Consider the following 22,905-nt stretch of genomic DNA (forward strand, 5'->3'; position numbering starts at 1 on the left):
TGATAGATTTTGTGGATGTGAAGGCGGAATTTGCATAAACCAGCTATTCTGGGTTGTATGACATGCATTGAAGTTACAAGGACGCCACTGAATAAACTCACATTTGGCGTGGGAAAAAAAATGCACATTGGTCTGAAGCGACATCGCAGAGGAAGGGCTCTGCCTGAATGGTCAGACTGATCAGAGGGCCAGAAGAGACCGCAAGGACTCCACTTGGTTTTTACTAATTGATTATATGCAATGCAAAACAACAACACAAAGACAGTTTAATCTGTTTTCATAATGAATGACTGACTGGCTGACATCGGGCAAAGAAGGTCAGAAATTCAAAAAAGTGGATACAAAACACTGCCAAACAGTGATTTTTTTTTTTTAATTTGAGTCTCATTCAAAGCAATGAGCACCTTTGATTTGTGTATTTATTTGTATGGCATAATGTTTATTCATGTGTGTATTATCCCGGCAAAAAAAACACCAAATATTGCACCTGGATTATTATTATATTAAAGAGGGACAGGCAGCTGGAATCCAGTTCAGACTGTACTCCTCTTCTACAGCACAGACTAGTGGGGAGGAGGGGTCAATTGCAGACACTGCAGATTAAAACACACCATAATTTAAATGTATAATCATTTAGTATTTACTCTTACTTAAGAGCACAAAGGCAAGGAGAAGAGGGATCCTTATAACAATAATGATATATTTAATTTGTTTGTTAATTCAACATCCTGCACTGAGATTGAATCATGTAATTGGAAATGGTGGTATATTGGTATTTCATCGTGATTATTTCCCAGTTGCATGTGATGATTTGATGTTCAAGTCCCGTCTGAATGTTGAAATGTTCCATCACACTTGCCCAGAGAGTGATGCGGAATCAGGCATTCTGCCAGTGTTACCGCTGAACCAGATGACTGACTCCAATCTAATGGAAGCATCGCTTTCAAAACAAACTCAATATACACCACCCCTCTGGGACCCCCTGCATACAGAAGGGAGAAAAAAAGGAAAAAGAAAAGGCTGCCTCGAATCTACAGGGATAGTATCCAGGGGACCCTTTCGATCGAATCTATACACTGATAGGCTCTGCCAGGAGACATATTTCCTTACTTCAGACTTGGCCCCAGCATGGGAGATTGATATCTGCTGAATATACCAGAAAAAGGATAAGCTATTCAGAATCCCGGTAAGGATTGTGACGGATTGTCTAAACAATAAGTAACCGAATGGGATTCGTGACAATCTCACAACACTGATGCCCCGATTCACAGCACTGACTCTGAAATCACACTTCACGCATAGAATATCAAATGATTCTGATTATACACAGGTATGAGACAAAACATTAACTGTCACCATGCTGACAATAATTGATTTATTTCACCTGGTCCAAACTGTCGGCTTTCCAGCAGTAATATTTGACATAAAATTATTCCAACAAGGCTTTCTGGTGTATTCGTGTTGAATATAAAGTCCTAATCCTCGTAAAGGAAACTTTTATATACATTTTATATGCAAATATCCGTTTAAATTGCATTTTCAAAAATCTTTCAGATAATAGCCTGATGTGTTTACTGTGCCTTTAATAGATATTATAGATTTTTTTTACATTTTTTTTATTAATCAATTAATTTTGGGGGGATTGACAACACTAATACATACCAGAATGGTGTGTCTACTACAAGTGCACACACCTCATCTCATTTTTTTTGCTTTATTGCTTACATTTCTTATATAACTTACTACAAGTGCCTAACCTTGTAATAGCAGGGAACAGGAAACACTTAATCACAAATTATGGCAGCGTACAACTGTGAAAACTGCTTCCAAGCCCTGCAGCTACAGTAAAATAATCAATAGTAATGAAACCCAGATATTACAAATTTTCCTATGTTCACCCAACTGCAGTATTTACCTTTCTGAGGTAGAAATGTGTTTCAAACACAGAGGCCTGTCAGTTAAAAAAAAAGAAAAAAAAGAATACAAAAAAAGGAGAAAGAAGTTGAGGGCATCCCTCAACCTCAATAATGGTGGTCTAGGTGGAAAAAAAACTGTATTATTAGTATAACGCTATTATGTATCTGTGTAATAAATATGTTTTGTAGTACTTTATAAAGTATATAGTATGTTATATATATGTATGTGTATATATATCAATGTGGCTAATGTAGCCTTACTGAATAGAGTAATGTAAAATGTTTTATTTCCCTTCTAAATGGGAACAATAGACACGTTTGGTTGTTGCAGAGCACAACCCAAGTTAATTATATAACATAATATATATGTATATGTTGACATTGAAATGATATTTCATGCAGTGTAGTATAGATGGCAGCAGCTGGGTCTTGGACAACTTCAGTGACAACAAATAAGTTTATATTATATATATTTTGTCATATTTTGCTTTCAAAGCAAAGGCAATGGTCAAGTCCCACAACTGCAGCAGTGCAGCCTTCCATTAATACAGTTCCGACTATGTAAACCCATCTAGCTGCAACAATTTTAAAAAATCTGCTGGTGGGATTCTGTCATGATGTGTCTTAGCTTAGTAGGTTTAAACCAGAAGTCTTTGGTTCACAGCTCAGGGTGAAGGGCGTGTGAGTAGGTAGGAGGATTTTAATATAGTTTAAAAAATATATATTTAGTGTAGGAGCAAATGATCGAAGAAAAGTTTCCCACTGGAGTTCTTTAAAAGCTGCATTATCATTAAATATGTGTAAAGAATTCTCGCAATGAAGTGACGCTATCCTTCATTTAATACAGGCCCACCCTGCAAACCAGCAGAACACATCACAATTTGGCTTGTGTTGTCAGGGTTACTGATGAGACACGTGCCCAGGCCATGCATGTTGTATAAGATTGTTTTACCTGAAACCCCCTTTTCATATCTCGCTACTGAGAAAAATAAGGGGCAAGGGGCAAGAACAAGGGGCTTGTTTTTGTGAAATTCCGCTCTTGAAGAGGCTACTACATTGTTGAATTTCTTGAAGTAAAAAAAACTAACATTTCAAGAATCTATCCCATGAGCTGCATTAACATTTGAGTGGTGTTGGTTAAGTCCACCGTGTGTAGAGATGTTTCGTGAGATTCGGAGATTCTGGTCATCATGGCGCTTCACAAACACCACATGGTGACTACCCTCCTCAGGAATTAACTTTTCTATAATGTGACCACTCAGGAGCTCAGCTTCCTGCATCTCTATTTACCGAGGCATGACACAATATCAGTTTCCTGAATAACGAGAGAATAAATAAATGACTCTGACTCTATGGACAGAGAGATGGATGAATAGAGTGATCAATAGAGAGATAACTGAACAATACACTTTACTCTCAGCACTTACAATCCCCAACAACCTGAAGATAATAGGATAATTCATGGTATCTACCAGCAACCATGAAAAAAAATGGTGTGGGGGAATGTCCTGTACACTTAAGCGGTATATATAGTAAGCGATTAAGTGATATTTCTATCACCAGCATACGTTTATTTAATTTAATAGCACTACAACTTTATCTAAATCATAACCAAAAGTTTGAATCGGCTAAACTTAACAATCAGAAGTTGATTTGATTTGACTGTGCTACAACAGTCTGATGCCCGAGATCAATATCTTTTGGGGAGCAAAAGAGTTTTGTTTTAAATGATCTGTATTGAAATATAATGAGCCGGATCCCATTACAGCATATGCATAATATAAATCAAGCAGTCTCTTATTATAATTCTAACTTCACAGTTCAATGTGGAGAAATACCAAGAAGACCTTATGTATGCCTGGCTGGTAATTTCCACTATATTTGTCAAATATGGCAACAAGTGGCAATTGGTATATTTACAGGTTTTGTTACTAATACACTATGGAAAAAATGATGTGTTCCTTTATTTTCAGTCTTTTTATCCATCCTAAATGACTGTAGATCTCCGTTACCATGCACTGTTCTGGCTTAACAGCATGAAAAGCAATGCTGCAAAATGAAATGAAATGGCACAAGATTACACAGACATACAATTTACAGTCTATTCAAGATCAAAGCGTATTTCGCCTTCATGTGCCAGAACAAAATGTCTTCAATGGCTTTACACCTATCAGCCACAACATCAAAGACACTCACCATTTTTAATGTTGTCACAGATCATCGACTGTGAATGAGAATACATTTAAAAGTGTGAACACTGATGTGACAGCTGGTTGCGACTCCAGTGACCTCTGTTGAACATTTTTGCAACAGACCTGACAATGTTTAGAGGAAGACGACATGATGGAAAAGAAAAAAGAGAATAAGTGCTGCATTTACACCAACATCGCAAAATATAGTCTCTTTCTGTGTGTGTTTTTGCCTCCCCGGCTCTTATCTGGGGATGAATGAATGCTTCATACAGCTATTTCCTCTGATGCAGTGTTATTAATATTTGCTAATGATTGGTATTCACATCTTTGCACAGAGAGAGCAGGACCCGATTAAACATCCCCTCCACTGTGCACAACACAGAGGAGTATTACTAGGTGGCTGCAGACAACTTTGTCCACTGAATTCATAAAACCAGGTCCCGTCCTCATTTCACTGAGAAATCTCACTTTTTTTTTTTTACATGAAAAAAAACCAAAACACAATGGATTCTAACTCAAAGTCTGGAAACGTATCTGCTTCACGTGATCTTTGAGCTGCGAGCGACACTGACGTGATTATTTTTTCTGGCTTACAAAATAAAATAATAAAAAGCACAGAATGAGAAAGCGAGAATGGTTTTGCAGTCATAATCGCAGAGCTGCGTTATGCCCAGAAGGTATTGGAACAAGCTTGAATGATCCACTACAACCTCTTTGTCGGTCTAATAAACATTCACCAGTCTGCTTTAACCCTTAAATACCACAATAACATGCCTCATGATCACACAACGGGTGGAACATGGTGGCCATGTAAAATACTATGTAAGAGTTTCTATGAATAACACTTTATTCTCTCTGTTGCAAGATATGTTGTACTTGATTGTGAATAAATATTAAGACAATGGCTGCTTTAAAGTCTGCGAGCTCACAGCCTCCCACAACACCACCTTAGCTCCTCTCATCCTTCAAGTTATGGATTGTTTATGGGACCAGAGTGTCAGGCTTTTGCCCCATGTGAACCCTTGTACACCTTGTGAACTCTTTCTTGACTTTTTGTTTCTTTGTGGACTCTGATTTATTCATTCTTTTATTACCATTCCTTGTCCTTGTTCCCTTTAAGTTGCTTTCTCGCCCCTCATGATACTGTTTGAGTATCATATCTCCAGTTTCTACTTTTTAGTCTCTTTCCTTGTCTCTCCAATTCCTGCCATTGTGTGTTCCCCACTTCTGTGATTGTCTGCCCAGCCCTATTGTGTTTGACCTGGTGCAATTACTCTTCTCGTGTATCCTTTTGTCTTTGTTGAATGATCTGTTCAGTTTGGATTTCATCATGTCTCCTGCTTTGGTTCGCTCCGCGTTGCTCCCTGAGATGTCTCCTCGTATTTTCATGACTTGGAGTTAGCTTTTATTAAATTCACCTTTTCTTTTCTTCATGCTGTGTTTGAGTTCCGCCTTACGCCAATCGCAACCTCTAACAGAGGAGTAAACATCAAAATGATCGAGATCCCCGAGCCCAGCTCACTTTTGCCGGTTCTTTAAATTGTTATTCTTACTGCAGAACACTGGGCATCGGTGTTTTCACAGCATTTCTGCAGTATTACGCAGCCCGTGCATCAATTAACATAATAATTGGATGGGAAGAGGAAAGACGTGAGACACCGTTCAAAAGCTAAAGAGCCATTTTAGCCAGGCCTCTGCTGCTCCAAATCCGTGTGGATCACTTATAACAGTGCCAGATCATCTGGTTATGATCCAGTTATCATTGCTCCGCTTCAGTGAGCACAATTGAGATGGCTGTGTTTATCAGTTATACAGCTCCTGCACTACATTTCACACTGCACGGTACTGTACCCCCCTCCCCGCTCCGTCACTTCTTCGGTCAGTGTTCCCTGTAGCAGACAGCAAAGTGCAATGAAATTCAATAGAATATGTGATGCATGGAATCAGATGAGTAAAAAGATCTCAGCCAAGAAATCTTTGGTAACTTCTCCCTCCTTCCTGTCATTCCAAATATCATATAAATATGTATTTTAACAAAACCAGCAGCTCAAACATTGAAATATTTCAGTGAAATTGAATGTTTGAATATGTATATATATTTTTTAAGTTTAATGGTCCTAAGTGGAAGCATGACATCAGTCTCTTCTATCATCCTAGACCTTTTGAACAATGCACATCATAACTTTGATAGATTGTTTTATCTCGTCTTCATATTTCATGATGAATCACTTTTTTTAGGTGTCTCTGGAGAGCCCTTGGTTAGGATGTCAGATGCTGTATGGACAGCTACTGTAATAGAAAGGATGCGATTTATGGGCGTGCGTCCTGTAGAGAAACAACCCATGGGACTCTGGTGGTACAACCTCACGACTGTGTATTATTTTAGCAGGATACCTACGTGTGATGTTAAAGAAAAAATAAGAAGGAAAGCAGCTGGAAGTTTGTCCAAGCAGATGTCAGCTGGTCAGAGGTGAGCAGGGGGCAAGCAGAGTGCAATTATTTACTCCTGGCTGTTTGCCCGTGACAGAGTGATTCAAGCAGGGAGGTTAATAACTTGGTGTGACCTCAGATCAACACAGACAGACCACTCTCATTCTTGGTTAGTTCACAATTCCACACTTAACCAGCCTTTCAAAAAGATGAAAAATACAGATTAGTTCATGACTTGGCGATTCAAGTGGTCGTCTCAAAAAAATGAGGCCTAATTTCAGAATTTTCAATCGATATCCAACCATCACACCCATGAACCATCAGTATATTATTGCCTATAGTGAAGTGAAAGTTATAAATTTCATTCATTATTTTTCTTTGTGATCAATCTGTTATTTGTCCCTCAAGATGGAAACAGCAGATGGATAATTTGAGGCATTATTAACATCAAATTGAAAGAAGAAAGCCTAATGGTGGCTTTGAAACTGTGAAAAAAATTGCCTCCTGGTAGAATTTACAAAACAATAATGGCCTGTAAAAAAAAAAAAATTCTTTCATAAAATTTACATATTGAAATTAGGGTCCCACTTTATTTTCAAGTAGTATATGTATGTATTCAAAACAGATGCTCAGTGGCAGCCATTGTGTTGTGTTTCAGAGGGAGCCTGTCACCTAAAGAGTTTTATAATAGAATATTTAGTTTCTCCCTATTTGTCTATAGAGCAGTTCGTCCAGTGAGCCGACAAATGTGCGTTTTTACCCCATTCTCTGGTCCCATTTCAGATTATTTCTATAGTTTATATCCTCGGTGCCACTTAACAAAACTATAGTCTTCTGTATGTAAATTAAATTAATGCTTCCATTGTCTCGTGTAGGTTAGTTACAGTTAGAGTTACAGGAGGGACCTCCACAGTCAGCTGATCAAACTTGCAATGACATAGATAAGTAAAAGACAATTGAAATAAATACTCTATTGCATTCTTTATGTATATGCTGAAGGAATTTCAGCCCTCAGCAGGGGATGGATTTTCTTTTTCTTTAACAAATAGAAAACGGAAAGAAGGTCATGTCAGAGTGCCTGCTTTTGGCTAAATATTACTGCTGCTGAATCTTGCCCCTCGTGCCGTCTCTAAAACTCAGAGATGATTTTCCTAGAAAAGGGAAGCCTGGCCTATCTTCTCTTTTGTTTCTTCTCATGCACCACCGTGACTGGCGGAGCTGTTGAAAAGGTCTGTGATGGGCAATGCAACTAAGGGGCTAATTATAAAAAACCATACCCTGGAACTTATATGCCAACTCCTGAAATTCTCTGCACATACCATGCAAAGTATATCATATATTGAACAAAAATGGCAAGTGAACATGTTATTATCTGTGCACACCTGGTAATTTGCAGCATTTCCTCAGATCGTTTCTGAACACCAAAGTGTGGCAGGTTACCTAAACACCAGAGGCCAAAGTGCCTTGACCAAACCACTTAACTCACAACAACTTTATTTTTTTTTTGTACTGCTGGGTTCGGATAAACTAAATCAATTTGACGTGTAACTCCATGTCAATCACCAAAAATAACTGGATACAAGCAGGTTCATTTCCCACCATCTGAATGATCTGAACAGTTGATATGACAGACAGACGGCGCCTGTCTATCTCCTGCCACTTAATGTGAAAGAGACTATGAATATATTGCTTATTGGCATGCAGCAGTAATTACAATGAGGTAGTAGAACATTGATTAGTTCATTATTTCAGAACTTTCCCCATCTGCTTCCCGTGTGTGTCACTAATTCGGTCAACTTGGAACTTCTATTAAAGACCTTAATGTCTCTACGTGCCCCTTCATCTTGCTGATTTCCCATTCACACCAGCGCTTGTTATGAGAGCTGGAACTTGCAATTACAAATGCATTACAAACCAAAATGAGACAAAACAACACTAATGTCATTGGGTGTACAAGGATCCGAGAGGGGAGAGGTTCAGTCGTCATTTTTGTTTTTGTAAAGAGAAGTTAACCAGAAGATCGGCAATAATGACGATGGTTAAAAAATATCAAACTTCTTCAACATCTTTAATGTCCAATCTATATTTCAAATTGCCCCAGGCAAGCGTCTAATTTCTGCTGCAATGAATATTGTATTTATTGATAGAATTTTGTTTAACTGTGCGTGATTTCCACAATTAAGAGGGTGAGATTTATTTATTTCAGCCCAGAGCAAATATGCTCAATTTTAATTTAAGAAACAGGAAAAAATGCTCCACTTCACAATATCTTGGAATTTGATGCGTCATATTGCTAATGAAGCTACAGCAGTGTAATTAATGAGATAAGCAAAATAGACTTTTGATGATGCTTGTGTGTGTTTGTGTGTGACTGTGTTTAAGGGCAATATGTGAACATGGGCTATCTCTGAAAAGGCTAAAGCCTAGAGGTGAGTAATCACCCACAGGGAGTTTCTTTGAGAGCAGCCTTCTTAGAGCCATTAATTTAGATCTCTGCTCTCACGGCATTGACCCCAAGGTCACAAACGCTGCCGCTTCTCCCTAATGCTGTGTCGTCCCCTTTCCCTTTGCCCTCGCTTCACCCCCTCGCTCCTCTCGTCTAGCTCTGCTGGCCTCCTGTCTCCCCCGCTCCCTCCCCCCCTCCTCACTTTTACTGTTTACAGATGGCCCTCGTTTGGCTGCAGGCGCTCTGGGTCGCCCAGGACTCTGGTCTATTCTCAGTGACAAGTCCTAGTGGCTATTACAGCGAAATAGAGCAGAGAGCTCCAGGCGTATACATCACAGAAAAAAAATAAAATAATAACTGTTGTTTAGGATAAAAATAATGTACTCAAGGCTCATGATATGAGCATTAAATTAATAAAAATTAATGCACAATTATGACTCAGCCATATCATATGAAAAATAAAATTATATATATATATATATATCAAGTGTTGGGGAACATTAAATGCAATTCCATTTTCCATCCTATCAGACCGAGTGCTCATTATTCCTACAGTATGCAGTGTGTGGAAACTTAACTGTTTCCTGCCTTTACCATGTATGACTTGCATAAAAAAAAAAAATCTCATTGAAAGAAAACAGCAATTGTACAACAATTGTACGATAGGCAAAGACTTACATCCAATACCATGACCTACGATGTTTTTGATGTACTCTGAATTTTTGCACTTCCTCCTGAATAATGAATGATAAAACCAGGGCCAGTGCTTAACACTGAGATATGGTGCCTCCCTGATAATATTTGTATCTCAAGATTCTGTATTTATTACCTTCTTTTTTTCTGTTCTTTAATGTAATGCTATGTTCAAAGTGAAGCTGAAAGAGAGAGAAAACACACACACACACACACTCGTGCGCATATGTATGAAATCGAGCTTTGTGAGCTCTCCTTTATATTTGACTAATCTGTTTTTCGAGGTAAAAAGGTTCATATGTAAAATATAGAACTATCATATGTAAATACACATGGAGCAAACCTGCCCTTTTACACGGTTCACTTAATCCTATCTACATGCACTATAACTCAGGAGATGCAAGCCCACAGGGCAGAATAATTTATGTCTTGCAGTGTGCACCTAACCAGTGGCATGTTCCTATCGCTGAAACAGTTTGTTGCATGGCTTCAGAGGGAACGACGAGGGAAAGGCATGATAACAGCATTAAGTGAGGAAACTGGATTTGTATGCAATGTAAACCAACCTCTTCTTTGGGAGTTTTGCAATTATTGTACTGTTAAGTGTGACTCCTCTGTAGGTGTGTTCGGAATAAAATGCTGTTCACTGAAAAAAGCCTTCAGAAGCGAGGCCTGCGGGGCATTTAGTCAACTGTGTCTCATATTATATTAAAAGATAAGCACTGTAAACAAGCTGAATAAATCCTGCACAGGAGCTTAATTTAACTTTGAACTTGAACTTCATAGATCAAAAAAAATCCAGCTCTACAAAGTTAATACTAGTGCAAAGAGGTACCCGTCGTCACTGTTGCTACTCATTTTTCAACCTTGATTTGAATGATTTTCCAATTTGTCGCAGGATTTGAAGATTTTACCTGCTTATATCATACTTGTAGTGGCTGGAAATGTCACTGTTGACAAGACTAAAGGTTTCTGTCAAATTGGACTATTAGTGGAAGTGAGCTTGTTTCTCCTTTATCGACAGAAAACACCCCACGATATTATATATGCTTTATTATGACCCTTTAACAACGTAATGTCTTTTTTTTTATTCATCCCTCGAGATAGTTGCAGCACCGACACATATGACTTGTATGAAGAAGAAAAAAATCAAATTTAAGGATTGAGTTAGGATTCAGTTTGGCTCACTAGACTAGCTGTCCAAATGTAAAACTCGGAGGCCACACTTGTCAGGATGTTTCAGACATGCCTGGTGGGGTAAACAATCTTCCTGTGCCCCAATATGCCCATCTGGATTACAGAATTTTAAGACTTCTGGCAAATCAAATACCTGGCAAGATTTTTATCTGGTTGTAATCATCCTCCTTGACACATCCTGCCGTTGGTTCATATGAATAGAGTATGAAGTGTTAGGAAACCAATGGCTGCACTGCTAGCACACATTGAGATTATATGTCACACATGTCTGAAAAAGATCTGAATCATGATTGGTTGACACACACACACACAAACACATACACGCACACAAACACAACAGTAAAACTTATACTTATGAGCGATTATTACTTTGTTTTCCATGCTTTGGGAGCAATGTTAAAAGATGTAGTCTTTGTCTAAAGTCTTTTAGAAATAGTAGAAAAAATGTATACTCATGCGGTGTTAAACTAGATGCACTAGCGCTCTCCGAAGGGGGAAAAAAATCCCTACTCTACATCCTGCACTGAACCATCTCCACTACACAAAGGAAAAACGTACCAAGTGATTATGAGCATAGTGCTCAAAATAATTTTTCATTTCCTGAAGGTGTAAAGTCTGGCAATCACACGCCATAAAGAAAGAACAATGGTGCTTCTGACATAGAGTGTACAGAGAAGTTGTTGTTTTTTTTCATTTTATTTTATTATTATTTTGGGGAAATTATCGTATTGATGACCTTCTATATACTCTTGTCTTTTGTGGCCTCTCCTTTTACTGATGTCAGGTATATCACAGCAGCATCACTGGTGCCCTGTGAATAGGCCTTTTCAACTTTGTAGAAAACTGTCTTTCATTGGCAAACACTTTTAGGAACTTTCCTTACATACTGGTTGAGCTGAAAATGCACAGCAAACAGGACAAAGCAATTTATGTCCCATCGAGTCCAGTTCAGTTGCCCAGTTGGCATGGTGAGTTTTTCTTGCACAGTATGGCAATGACTGAACCACGATAAGATCTCATTTTATATGCCAAAACTGAACCAATTGATACAAAAAAATGAATTAGACTATTAGGGGTACTGAATATCTACATTACTCTATTATATCTAATTACTATATTTACTAATTTGGTCGACAAGATATTCGACAAGAAAAATGCATAGGGATATAAATAGCATATAGGAGGACATTGGATATGACTGCACATTCAGTGATGAACTGTAGATCTCTAAATATATTGTTGGCTGTGTGGAAATTCCAATAGTTGGTGAGAGCTGAAGTTTACTAAATAATGCAAGGGACTTGCTGATTTATAAAAACTGCAAATCCTTGCAATATCTGTGATGAAGTGTGGATTGAAAAAAAACTTGTGGTTGCAAATTTGGAAATTCCTGGAGGGATTGTTGCAATTCCAACACCAGCCCGGAAAGTTATCTTGTCCTACTTAAGGGCAAGCTAAATGTGATTCTAAGCTGTGCCTCGGACTGTGTCTTGAGTTTCCATGTCAAGATGTAAGACTTAAGGGGACAGCATTTGCTGTTCAGGCAACTTTGGAACAACCTGCCAGATATATCCACCTTTTCAAAAGCTGTATCTGTGTTTAGATTGCTTCTTAAAACACAATTCTTTCAAATTCTAATGCTGTGGAAGCTGAACGACAAAGCTCTCAATTTGTCACTCAATCTTCATTCCGACACTCACCCATGGTTATGAGCCTGAGTTGTCACCGAAAGAATGAGATGGCGAACACAAGCAGCTGAAAGAGTTTCCTCCACAGGGTAGCTGTGCTCAGTCTTAGAGATAGGGAAGGGGCTCTGCTATCTCCCAGGGAGCTTGTGGGGCTGCTGATCCTTTGTGTGGGAAGGAGACGGTTGAGGTGATTCAAAGATTTGATTAGGTTGCCTCCTGGGTGCCTTCCATTGAAGGTCTTCTAGGCATGTCCAAATGGTATGAGGCCCCGGGGTAGAAACAAATCACACTGGAAACATGATCTATCTCATGTGGCCTGGGAATGCTTCAGAATGGCCAAGAGGACCGACGTCTTGACTACTTTGCTTGACCTGCTGCCACCGTGACCCGACCCAATCAAGCAGACAATCAATTGTCTGTCTTTATCGTTCCCTTCGTACTAATAGTACTTGCTTTTGAATTTGCGTCATTGTTCCTCTTATTTTCCATTTTTATGCACCACATCACTTCAGAAAATTCCTTGTATGTGAGAGCCTACTTGGCAATAAACACAATTCTGATTCTGACTTGGAAAAGTGCTATATAAATAAACATAATTATCATTATTGCCATTATTACTATCATTATTGAGTTCCACTGTGCGACAAGCCAACGCTCTTGTAAGGTTAAATTACTTGACAGCTCCTGTTTCACTGCGAACATCACATGTCCTCGGGCTGATTTCCACATACTGAGTGGTGTGAATTTTCACATGCTCCATTTATGTTTGTCACACATGATTACACACTAAGCACGAGGGGAAAAGGGCAGAGGTAGTTCAGGGAAGTTGGAGGGATGAAAACAAAGATGTAGATGGGCAAATGTGTTAACATCTAAATACATGCATCTTAAAGATCTAAGCATGTGGTCTGCCTTAGTCTTTATATGCATGATGTTAGCCTCCGAGTTCAAGTGGATGTCCAACTTAAAGAAACAGAGTGTCTGACATTTTGGGGCCTGCTTCTCCACCGCAGCACCTACACCTGCAACCTGCACCCATTGGATGGCACTAGCTGTCCAATGACATGTTATCCAAGGCCAAAAACATATAGTGATTTGTCGTTTATTTTTCTCTAAATGGGAGCAAAATTTACAAAAATGAAGAACTCAAAACCATAAACTCAGAGTTAGGCTCAGTTTATTGACGTTATAATCAAAGTTAGAAGTAGAATAATTTTCTCAGACTTTCTGCAGGTTTGTAAGCTGCATAATCATGTTGCAAATCCCCCATTCTACTTTTTCTACTCACAACTCTCGCTTAGCTATTTCATTCCAAGCTGGAGCTGTAGCTGTGTCTTAGCGATGAGCTGAATGATGTTAGCTACTTTACTTTGTCTTATTTTATATTAGGACAGAATCATAATGAAAAATAAGACATTTTGTTGTTCTTTTTAGGGACAGTATTGGTTGCAGGAACCTCTTCTATCACCACAAGGCCCTGAGTTGCTCTACATTACTTTTAGCATATTAAATTCTCTATCTGTCAAGCTTGAGTGTATATGTGTGGCTTTTTAGTTAAAATAATGAGAAAAGAGGAAAAATAATAAGGTACAGTCACAGGTCAAAAATGACTAAGGGAAACATTTATGCACGCTAAAAGATTAGCTCCAGCTCTAACCCTATTTTACAAATTGTCTCATGAAAATTAGGTCAACATAATTTCCATATTCTCTGGGGATAGAAGTGTGCTTGAAAAACAGCATCAGGTGGAGGGGAAAAGAAAAAGGAATACTATTATATGAGATAATGGTGAGTGCTGGAAAGGAACAAGAAATTGTAAAAGCTTCTTTGGGCCTCACATAGTTTTGAGAAATTAATAATATGCATCTCTTAGAATTTATATACAGACATTAAATTTAATTAAAACTAGACCTAAGGTGAAGACGTTTTGGCTAAACAAAGTGTGCCTATCAAACCCAATCGGGCCAACAAGTGCAGTTTTGTGCCAGAACACAGTGCCAAATTGTATCCTGGCTGAAGGGCAGAGGTCTGCATCTTGTTTCGGCCATGCGCAGCACAGATCACTAGGCGGGAAATACAGTCTTTAGCATGTGACAAAGTCACGTGTTTTAATGGTTTCTTTGTTTATATATTCCAATTAATTTGAGAATAAATGAACCAATGAAAGTGTTTGGTCAACTTTTGATGTCTTGCCATTGAAGCTTCAGTCCCAGTCCTGGCCTGTGTAATCATCCAGAATTGGTTTAGCCACTGCAGTGTAAAAGCTATGACAGATGGAGAGAGATGGGACATTATCTCTCTGAACGATTCATAAGGCCGCCAATTAAGCTAGGCTACAGTTAAATCCAATGCCGTATGATTAAATACAACACTCATTTCTGAATACTGCAAATGAAATGGGAATAATGAAACAATGTTTTCAAGTAACCTAGTGAAGTCCAAGGGTAAGTTTGTTTTGTCATTCTACCAAAAGTATGTGTCTAGAGTTTGGGCAATATCAGATTCTCTGTCCTTTTTCCTGAGATTACTCAGCATTATCCTGTATTTATGTGCAATTCCACCAGATATTCAATTCACATATATTTTCAACTTGTTCTTGTTTGTTGCATGCATTTGGAACCACTTTGTTCATACTGTTGTAAGCTGTATTAACAAAGTATTTATTTTGTTTTGTTGTTATGTGACCAATTATTTTTGAATAACACAATTTTTCCCAAGCTTTAACTAGGCTGCCAGGTCTTTATAAAAATAATATTTTTATTATGTATGACTAATTGAGGATATTTCCTTTTGTAAATAAGCCTGTTTCTACACATACAGAATGTTGTAGAACAGTTATATTATTGTTTACTGAATACAGGTGTGCACACGTTACAGGCAAAGAACATGCTAAATCAGTACCATACCAGCATGTTGCAGAGAAATTTGTGCTAATATTTATGTTACCATAAAATAGTGACTTTTTGCTAGATTAGGAGAAAACATTGATAAAATCCTAAAATGGAATCCAGTTTCCCATGGAAAAATTAAGTGTCTGTATTTTGGCCTATTTTATATTAAATTAATTTGTTATTTAAAAGAACAACAACATATATTTGTACTGTAAAATTTTGCAAACATGTTTTATTCATGTTCATGTTTTGTTTCATTGAAATTAGCAAATAATGGACTTACCGACGTGTCATTTGAATTTGTGTTCAATGTAGCTTTTCTTGTTTTCAATTGTACATTTTTAGAGGATCTATTGCTGTGTACAAAGTAATGAGTCTCTGTGTTGGTTTTCACGTGGTAGTGGGTTGGGAACTTTTAATTGGTGATAAGTAAGTAAGCACAGACAGTGTTGAAAGAAAATCCAAATTATAAATAACTTCTTAAAAGGCAACATGTAGCACAGGAATCAATCATATTGTTTAAGAGTATGAGACATTGAGTTTAAGTGTATCTGTGTGAGTATGTGTGGGAGGGCTCTTTGGAGATTCCATTAGCAGAAACAAGAGTATGTGTTGAATGTTCACAAAAAAGAAAGATAAAATGATAAATGTGAAAAAAGATATAAATAAATACAATATAGCTGCAAGCAACAATTCCAGGCTCAAACCAGTTTAACAGTCTAACATATTTAAAGCCACGAGCAGCCACAGGTGGGCGCACATCTGAATTGGATGAATTTGGGAAGAAAATCCAGTTGTTCTGATCCCAATTCGTCTGCAGCAAAAAGACCTCAGTTAATTTGTCATCAGCCTGTGTCAATTTATGTCCGCTCTGTTCAAAAATAAACATGAATGGGCGTCGGTTAGCTCACTTAGTAGCGCCGGTGCCCCATGTGTGGAGGCTTGAGTACTCCTGCAGCGGCTGCGGGTTGAACTCCAACCCTGGTTCTTTGCTGCCCATCTTCCCCCCACTCTCTCCCCCTTTTACACGGAATACTGTCATCTCACACACAACCACACACCCAACCACATCATGCCCATCCAAGAAAAAGAAATGCATATGCTTTTTTGGCCTTTAAATAGCAAAATAAAGCCTACACAAATCAATAATGTATTGTAAAAGAACAGGTGAGAACTGGGTCCATGATCTAACAGAACAACAATCTATTTCTTTAAAAGGTCAGTGAGCTATAAAGCCTGCTCAAATACCCCCCCTCTTTCATTCTTCCCTGACACTACAGTCACTCATTATTTCCAATGCTTTGGGGAATTATCCCTCAGAAACCATGAAAAAGCATTTCAGACCTTTTCTACGTCTAAGTAATCACTTTATTAGAGACATGAAGATGAGTTTGTGCTGTTATATGGATCCAGAGGGTGAAATGAAATTTGACTCTGCTGTAGAGTAACAATATAATAAAAATGGGGATGGAGACTAAGAATCAATATGATACATGCTCCATCTGTTAGCCTGCGTCTCGATGAATGTAATGGAATTTCTTAAAAGTGATTAGTAATCACAAAATAAAAATAAATTAAAAGAATATAAATGGACTCAATCATGTTAGAGAAAATGTGAAATAAGTTTCTAAATAATTTCAATTTTAGTATTCAGTAGTGAGGCAGTGCTTTTTTTAATGGAAATTATAACATTGGTCAGTGCAAATGCTTAAGGTTAAGCGAATAAGAATGGAAAATAGCCCAACAGACGACTTTAGCCTGCATCAACATGTTTGTTCCTTATGAATGAATCATTGTAGTTGCACAATTCATTATGTGTTTTGACCTGACTCAGAGGTCAATTGTTTTACAAGTAATTTCATCTGACATACAACCTCTCGTGTCATCTTCCTCTCCCTACAACCAGTTTAACTCAAACTGTTGCTCTTCTCTTATTCATTCACATTCTCCTCTACCCTTCCAAAGTTCCTTCAGTGGGTTATAGAGTTAAAAGTATTATAACTGATCAGTCGGGTTGTGGTCTAGACAGTTACAGTCCTTAGACTAGACCAGACCATCAGAAAGCTGCAAGAGAGAGTAGTAAAATTACTATGACATTAGGGGCTGTTTCAAAACTTGTACACATCATTGAAAGTTGACAGCAGAACAGAAACTATATATACAAATCCGACAGCTAGGGAGTGGCGGGCACATGGCTGTCTGTCTGAAAAGGGGCAAAGCTTTGTCTTGGGGCACCAATACATTTTGCACAAATGCAAAAAAGAAGGGCCAAGGGTGAGGGTTAAGGAAAAGTGACTTGACACAGAAAAAGACAGACAGACAGACAGACAGATGAGTAGACAGAAAGACATCAGGGAGAGACGGAAAACGTGAGAGGAAAAATAGAGGATATACAAAAAATCAAATATGTGGCAGAAGCCTCCTAATTTCTATGCTCCCATGATACTTCATTTTTTCTGACTGGGTCAGCAATTCTGCCAGGAAATTCTTAAAAGAAAAGAGGATGAAAAATCTGCACAGGTCTTTTTAAATTGTATTTACCTTAGAGGACTACACGTTGATGAATACAGGAGTAAGGGAAGAAAGTAACAGGGAGCAAAACACAGAATTTGCTTTTCTGAAGCAATTTCGTTTCTAAATGTGCACCTACTTGCTGGTAAAAAAGAGAGTCTGAGTGCTGTAAATGTAGTCAAGAAAATGTATGTTATCAGCATATAGCAAAGCAGAAGTAATGTTGTGAACTCTAGGACAGTGTGGAAAGAGTTCATCTCAACAGTTTGAAATAAGTCTATTTATTTGACATTGTGTTAAAGTGCAAAGGCAGTTTTACCTTTTGCAAGCTTAATGATCATGAGTGACATGCACAATGACTATGTAATTCAAGGACCAAAGAAGTCAATCGTCCATAATGTATATTCAACCTTAAGAGAAACAAATAATATCTTATGATATACTTGAATTGTTTTGGTTATCCAACACATATATGTGAAGATAAAACTAATAGTATCAATAATGTTTACTTTTTGAATGCCATTTATTTAGAGTGACAGGTTGGCCTTAAGACAGTCACCCTCAGCACAAACGGTAAATAAATGGAGTGCATTTGTTGAACTCTTTTCTAGACTTATCGACCTCTCAAAGCACTTTACAGCACAGCTGACAGTCGCCCATTCACACACACAATCGTGCAGAGCTTCTACTGTATATCCAGCATGCATCAGTCAAGCATCTCATTCACGGGTTGCTGGCACAGCCGTCAGTGGCATTTAGAGGTTAAGAGTCTTGCCCAAGGACACTTAAGGCATGTGGACGGGACAAGTCGCTTTGTCTCCTGAGCCACAGACGACTCCCAAAGGATTGTACCGTTCCCATGGGTTAGTGTCTGACTAAAAGCTGTTTCATCAATTATGCTCACTAATACCAAAGTATGTGGCAATATTGGAGGGGAAAACATCCAAGTTATGCGGATGAATAACATCCACATGCAGCACTGCGTTACCGCTCAGTTCTTTATGTGGATACCTTGTATTGCTAATCCTGTTTACCTCAGAAACAGCTGTTGACAGACAGAGGGACATGTGCAGGTTTCAGCATTACATATATGCAAGAAGTGTCTGTACCGCAACAGGACACCACGACTGGCAGTAATGATAAAAATTAAGCAAACAAACATCTACAGGATTCATTTCACAAACAATGCTATTGGCACATACACATGCATTTGTGGGCACATGGTAGAGCACACACAAAGGCACAAAGGCACAAAGGTTACACATACAATCACAAATTGTGGCTTGCATGCTTGATTTCCCAAAGCATTTACCCTCCTGCATCCATAGCCCTAACATATGTAGCAACTAATACAGTTAGAGCTTGGGTCTTTGCTTCCATGTCTGTTTACTTAATGATATTAGAGTTGATTCTATAGTTTGATCCAGCTATCAATGTCAATCATGTTAGCGCTGCTCAAAGCAGCAAGTCCTTGAGGTGGAGCGGCATCAGAGGAGGGAGTAGGAGAGGAGAAGGGCTGGCAGCTTTCTAATGCAATAGAGCTGCCAGATCTGAGATCTTTTTATTACATTAATATGTTCCTGGATAATTCTATCTCATCTCCTAATATGACTTAGCCTTAAAACCCAATTAAAGTCTCATTTATCCGATCACCTCAATCAGCGATTGTTACACGAGGGCGTTCAGACAGCCATGTGCTGGTTGCTTGCTGCCGCCCACAGAGGATTCCGTTTGTTCCCCAGCCACACAGCAAAGCATAATTGGAATGGTGAGGCAGCATTTTCTAACTGATGTTGCAGCTTCAACTTGCACAAGGGGTAAGCACACAGACAAAACAGGAGCGACATCTTGGGGCTTGTCGTTATCAAATGCATGAGGAGGTGTTACTCAGATCCCTTCTTAGACTTAAGAGGATAGATTAGACTACATAATTCACTGTTACGATCCAAACAATAATTGATGTAAGCTGGACATCATTAGACGCAATGATTAAGTCCAACTGACCCTTAGGTCAGCAGGTTCTCCTTGCCGATCTTGATTATTAAAGCTATAGGATTCTCATTTGGCAAAGAGTTTGACAAATCCTGCAAAATCATGCCAGATTCAATTGCTCTGATCAATCTGAGTACAAAGTACAAAGTTATGGTGAGGGAGCAAAACGGTAGTTCAACCTCCCCTCAAAAATGCTCACCAGTATTTTTGTCCATTGGCGTGCACAGAGTTTATCTTCTGCTTGGTGCCCTTGTCTTAAGAATTGTGTCCGGGCCCTATTAATTAATGAGCATGGTTCATATTTTGGTGGCAAAAACACCAATAGAACAATTGAGCTGTCCCAGTTACCCTTAAATTGGCCCTTTGGGTCACCGTAAGGGCCCTTTCTTGCCAGCCCCAGTGCTTTTCTAGTCCGTCTGAATGACTTCATATATTCTGGTTGGCCTGAGTGCTCCCCAAGCACCCTTATGTTCAGCCAAAGAGCCTCTGCTCAGGCAAAGGGTCTCCTGAGTGCCCTGCTGGTTGGGCCAGAAGCCCTTTTTTCAGCCTAGGTATTCCTCAGTAGCTTGTCTGGTTGGCCCTTCTTTCATAGGTGCCTCTGTGGTCCAACTATGTCTGCTGCCAAAGAACATGGTACCCAGGAAGATATCAAACCTCTGTATTTAAGGCTTTCAGCCAGGGAGGCATTGGGGAGTTAGGTGAGATAGTATAAAGAACAGCATAGTATACATACACAGACAGTTGATGTGGTTGACTGGGTCAAACACAAAACTTTCACCCTGGAGAATGGGTTTAAAATACTGTTTTATATTTACTTTGTTAACTTGTTGATTTCAATTATTTCAGTTATCACTTACAGTTTGGTTATAGGTTAAAGCACCAAAACTAATTACATGGGCTACCCCAAGCCCATGAGATATATCACGTGATCAGAGGAATAACACATGTCGGCTGTAAAAAAGAAAAAGAAAAAGAACAGAATTTATTTTAACTTTGAAGACAGTTTATAGTGGTTTTGAAGTTATCTTTGCTGGCAGAAAGTGACAAACAATAGATAACAACAAAACATTTTCACAAATTAGATATTGAGCATCCAAAACAATTTTGTGTTATGTCGATTTATATTGAACTTTTCAAATTTTGCTTTTGAAGACAACTTTTTGCAATAATTATTGTTTTATCCCCCAGCCCTGCATACCAATTAACATTTCTGCACCCTGGAGCATTGTTGCAACCATAGCTCTTGTTGTCAGCCATAATGCTGTTGTCAGCCATAACTGACGTTAACTAGATACATAAGGGTATATATCACAGAAGCAAGGATTAATTTGCTCCTTTGGAAGTCATTTAGAGGCCTGTGCATGAAAACAACAAAATGGCACACAGGCCTTGCATACCCTGTTAAAGTTCAAGATGATGTGCTGTAACCATAGAAAACTATAACAATGCCTACTTTTTATCAACTGAAAAAAGAGGATGTTAGGTTACTGTGGTTACAGCTTCATCAAATATTATTTGTATTGAAGGATAATTCCGCAATTTTAAACCATTTGTCAGTCTCTTTTCTACCTCCAATTCCAAAGTATTTGATGACCGTGAACATAGCCATGGACCATCTTTCTCCTTCTCTTATCATTGGACAGTAATCATTTCCCCTTGAAGTTGCCTCTTGAAAATTGGATGAATAGCAGAGCAAATACTAAATTAATTATTTTAAGAGCATTTCTGGGAAAATTACAGGAATAAAAACCAGCATTAGCTCAGGGAGAGCTCTCAAGTCCAGCTTGTATTTGCGGCTCTCATAACAATAGCTGTGTGGGTGCCACAGCTCTCTCCTCCACCTCAACATCCTCCTTATGTACCATTCAGTTGATGCTCATGTATGTATTCATTAAGGGGGACTTGGTCTCTCAGCAGAATCCTAGTCACTGCATGGGTTCTTCCGAGAGCTACCTCAAACACTATGTCCACTAAATGTAACAGCAACCACCTTTGCTAAACTTTTCAATTTCATGACGCAATTGTCTCTGACCAGCACTGTCTCTTGACCCTAAACAAATAGAACGGATGTTTTCACAATTAATTCATAATCAAAAACATCCGGCGCAGGAGCTGTGTGTGTGCTGCTGAGTCAGCATAGTTGAAATCCTGAAAGCAGTGGTTCTCAACTGATCTAGTCTCAGGACTCCCATTTTTTCTTGAGTCATGAAGATGTGACCTAAATTTTTGAACCACTCAAATGTATTTTAAAAAACATTGTGCATATACAGTGCATCCATCTACATATACAAACATTTATTCACATAAAAAGCAACTAGGCTAAAAATTCAAAACAATTGAAAATATATTTTCACTTATGGACATATACATCCTTTTATGACAAGTTTAAACTGGTGATGCACATCAACATTAGGATATTCACTAGTACTTTACTTGAACCCAACTCAGACCAAGCTTCGGGGAACTAATGGGAAAACTGCTGCTCAGCTCCTGGAGTCATCTTTGAAAGTACTCAACAGGTTTGTCTTTACAAGCGGAGTGTTTCATTTTTTCTAAATGGCGTTTCATTTCTGATGGCCTCATGCTTTCGTGTGCCAGCACTTTACTGCCAATGACAAACCGTAGTTGTGGTCCCTCTCTGCTGTGCTCAATGGAAGAAAAAAACCTATTTAATGTAGTCGCTGTCTTATTTTCATTGTGCCATGTTAACAGATGATCAACTGAGTGCTAAGTGCTAATATTACTATGTTTGTTGTGGACACTGCTGTCGTGATAACGAGGGCTGCAAATGGCTACTGCGCAACTGTTTGTGTTGTTGTTTCTTTTTTCCCATTACCACATGTGTGTGTCCTAGTTGAAGTGGCCCCGCTACTCACTTTTGGGTTGCGACCCACCATTTGAGGAAGGACGCTTTAAGGGACATGCTACCTGCACAGTAATGAAAGGTTT

General features: G+C 38.6%; 1 protein-coding gene across 8 annotated transcripts in view; it reads right to left on the reverse strand.

Annotated features, from left to right (window-relative positions):
* ctnna2 (catenin (cadherin-associated protein), alpha 2) overlaps positions 1-22,905 on the reverse strand; it is a 301,922-nt gene that overhangs the window by 162,308 nt on the left and 116,709 nt on the right. The window contains exon 8 of one of the 8 annotated variants that reach the window (XM_035637494.2): positions 17,482-17,517. The exons of the other annotated variants lie outside the window; for them this stretch is intronic. Within the exon in view, the coding sequence (XP_035493387.1) occupies positions 17,497-17,517 (21 nt within the window). The 3' untranslated portion in view covers positions 17,482-17,496. Of the gene's footprint in view, positions 1-17,481; positions 17,518-22,905 lie in introns of those variants that run through there. 8 annotated transcript variants of the gene reach the window in all.

Source organism: Scophthalmus maximus, chromosome 8 (assembly GCF_022379125.1).
Source record: "Scophthalmus maximus strain ysfricsl-2021 chromosome 8, ASM2237912v1, whole genome shotgun sequence".
Lineage (NCBI taxonomy): Eukaryota > Metazoa > Chordata > Actinopteri > Pleuronectiformes > Scophthalmidae > Scophthalmus > Scophthalmus maximus.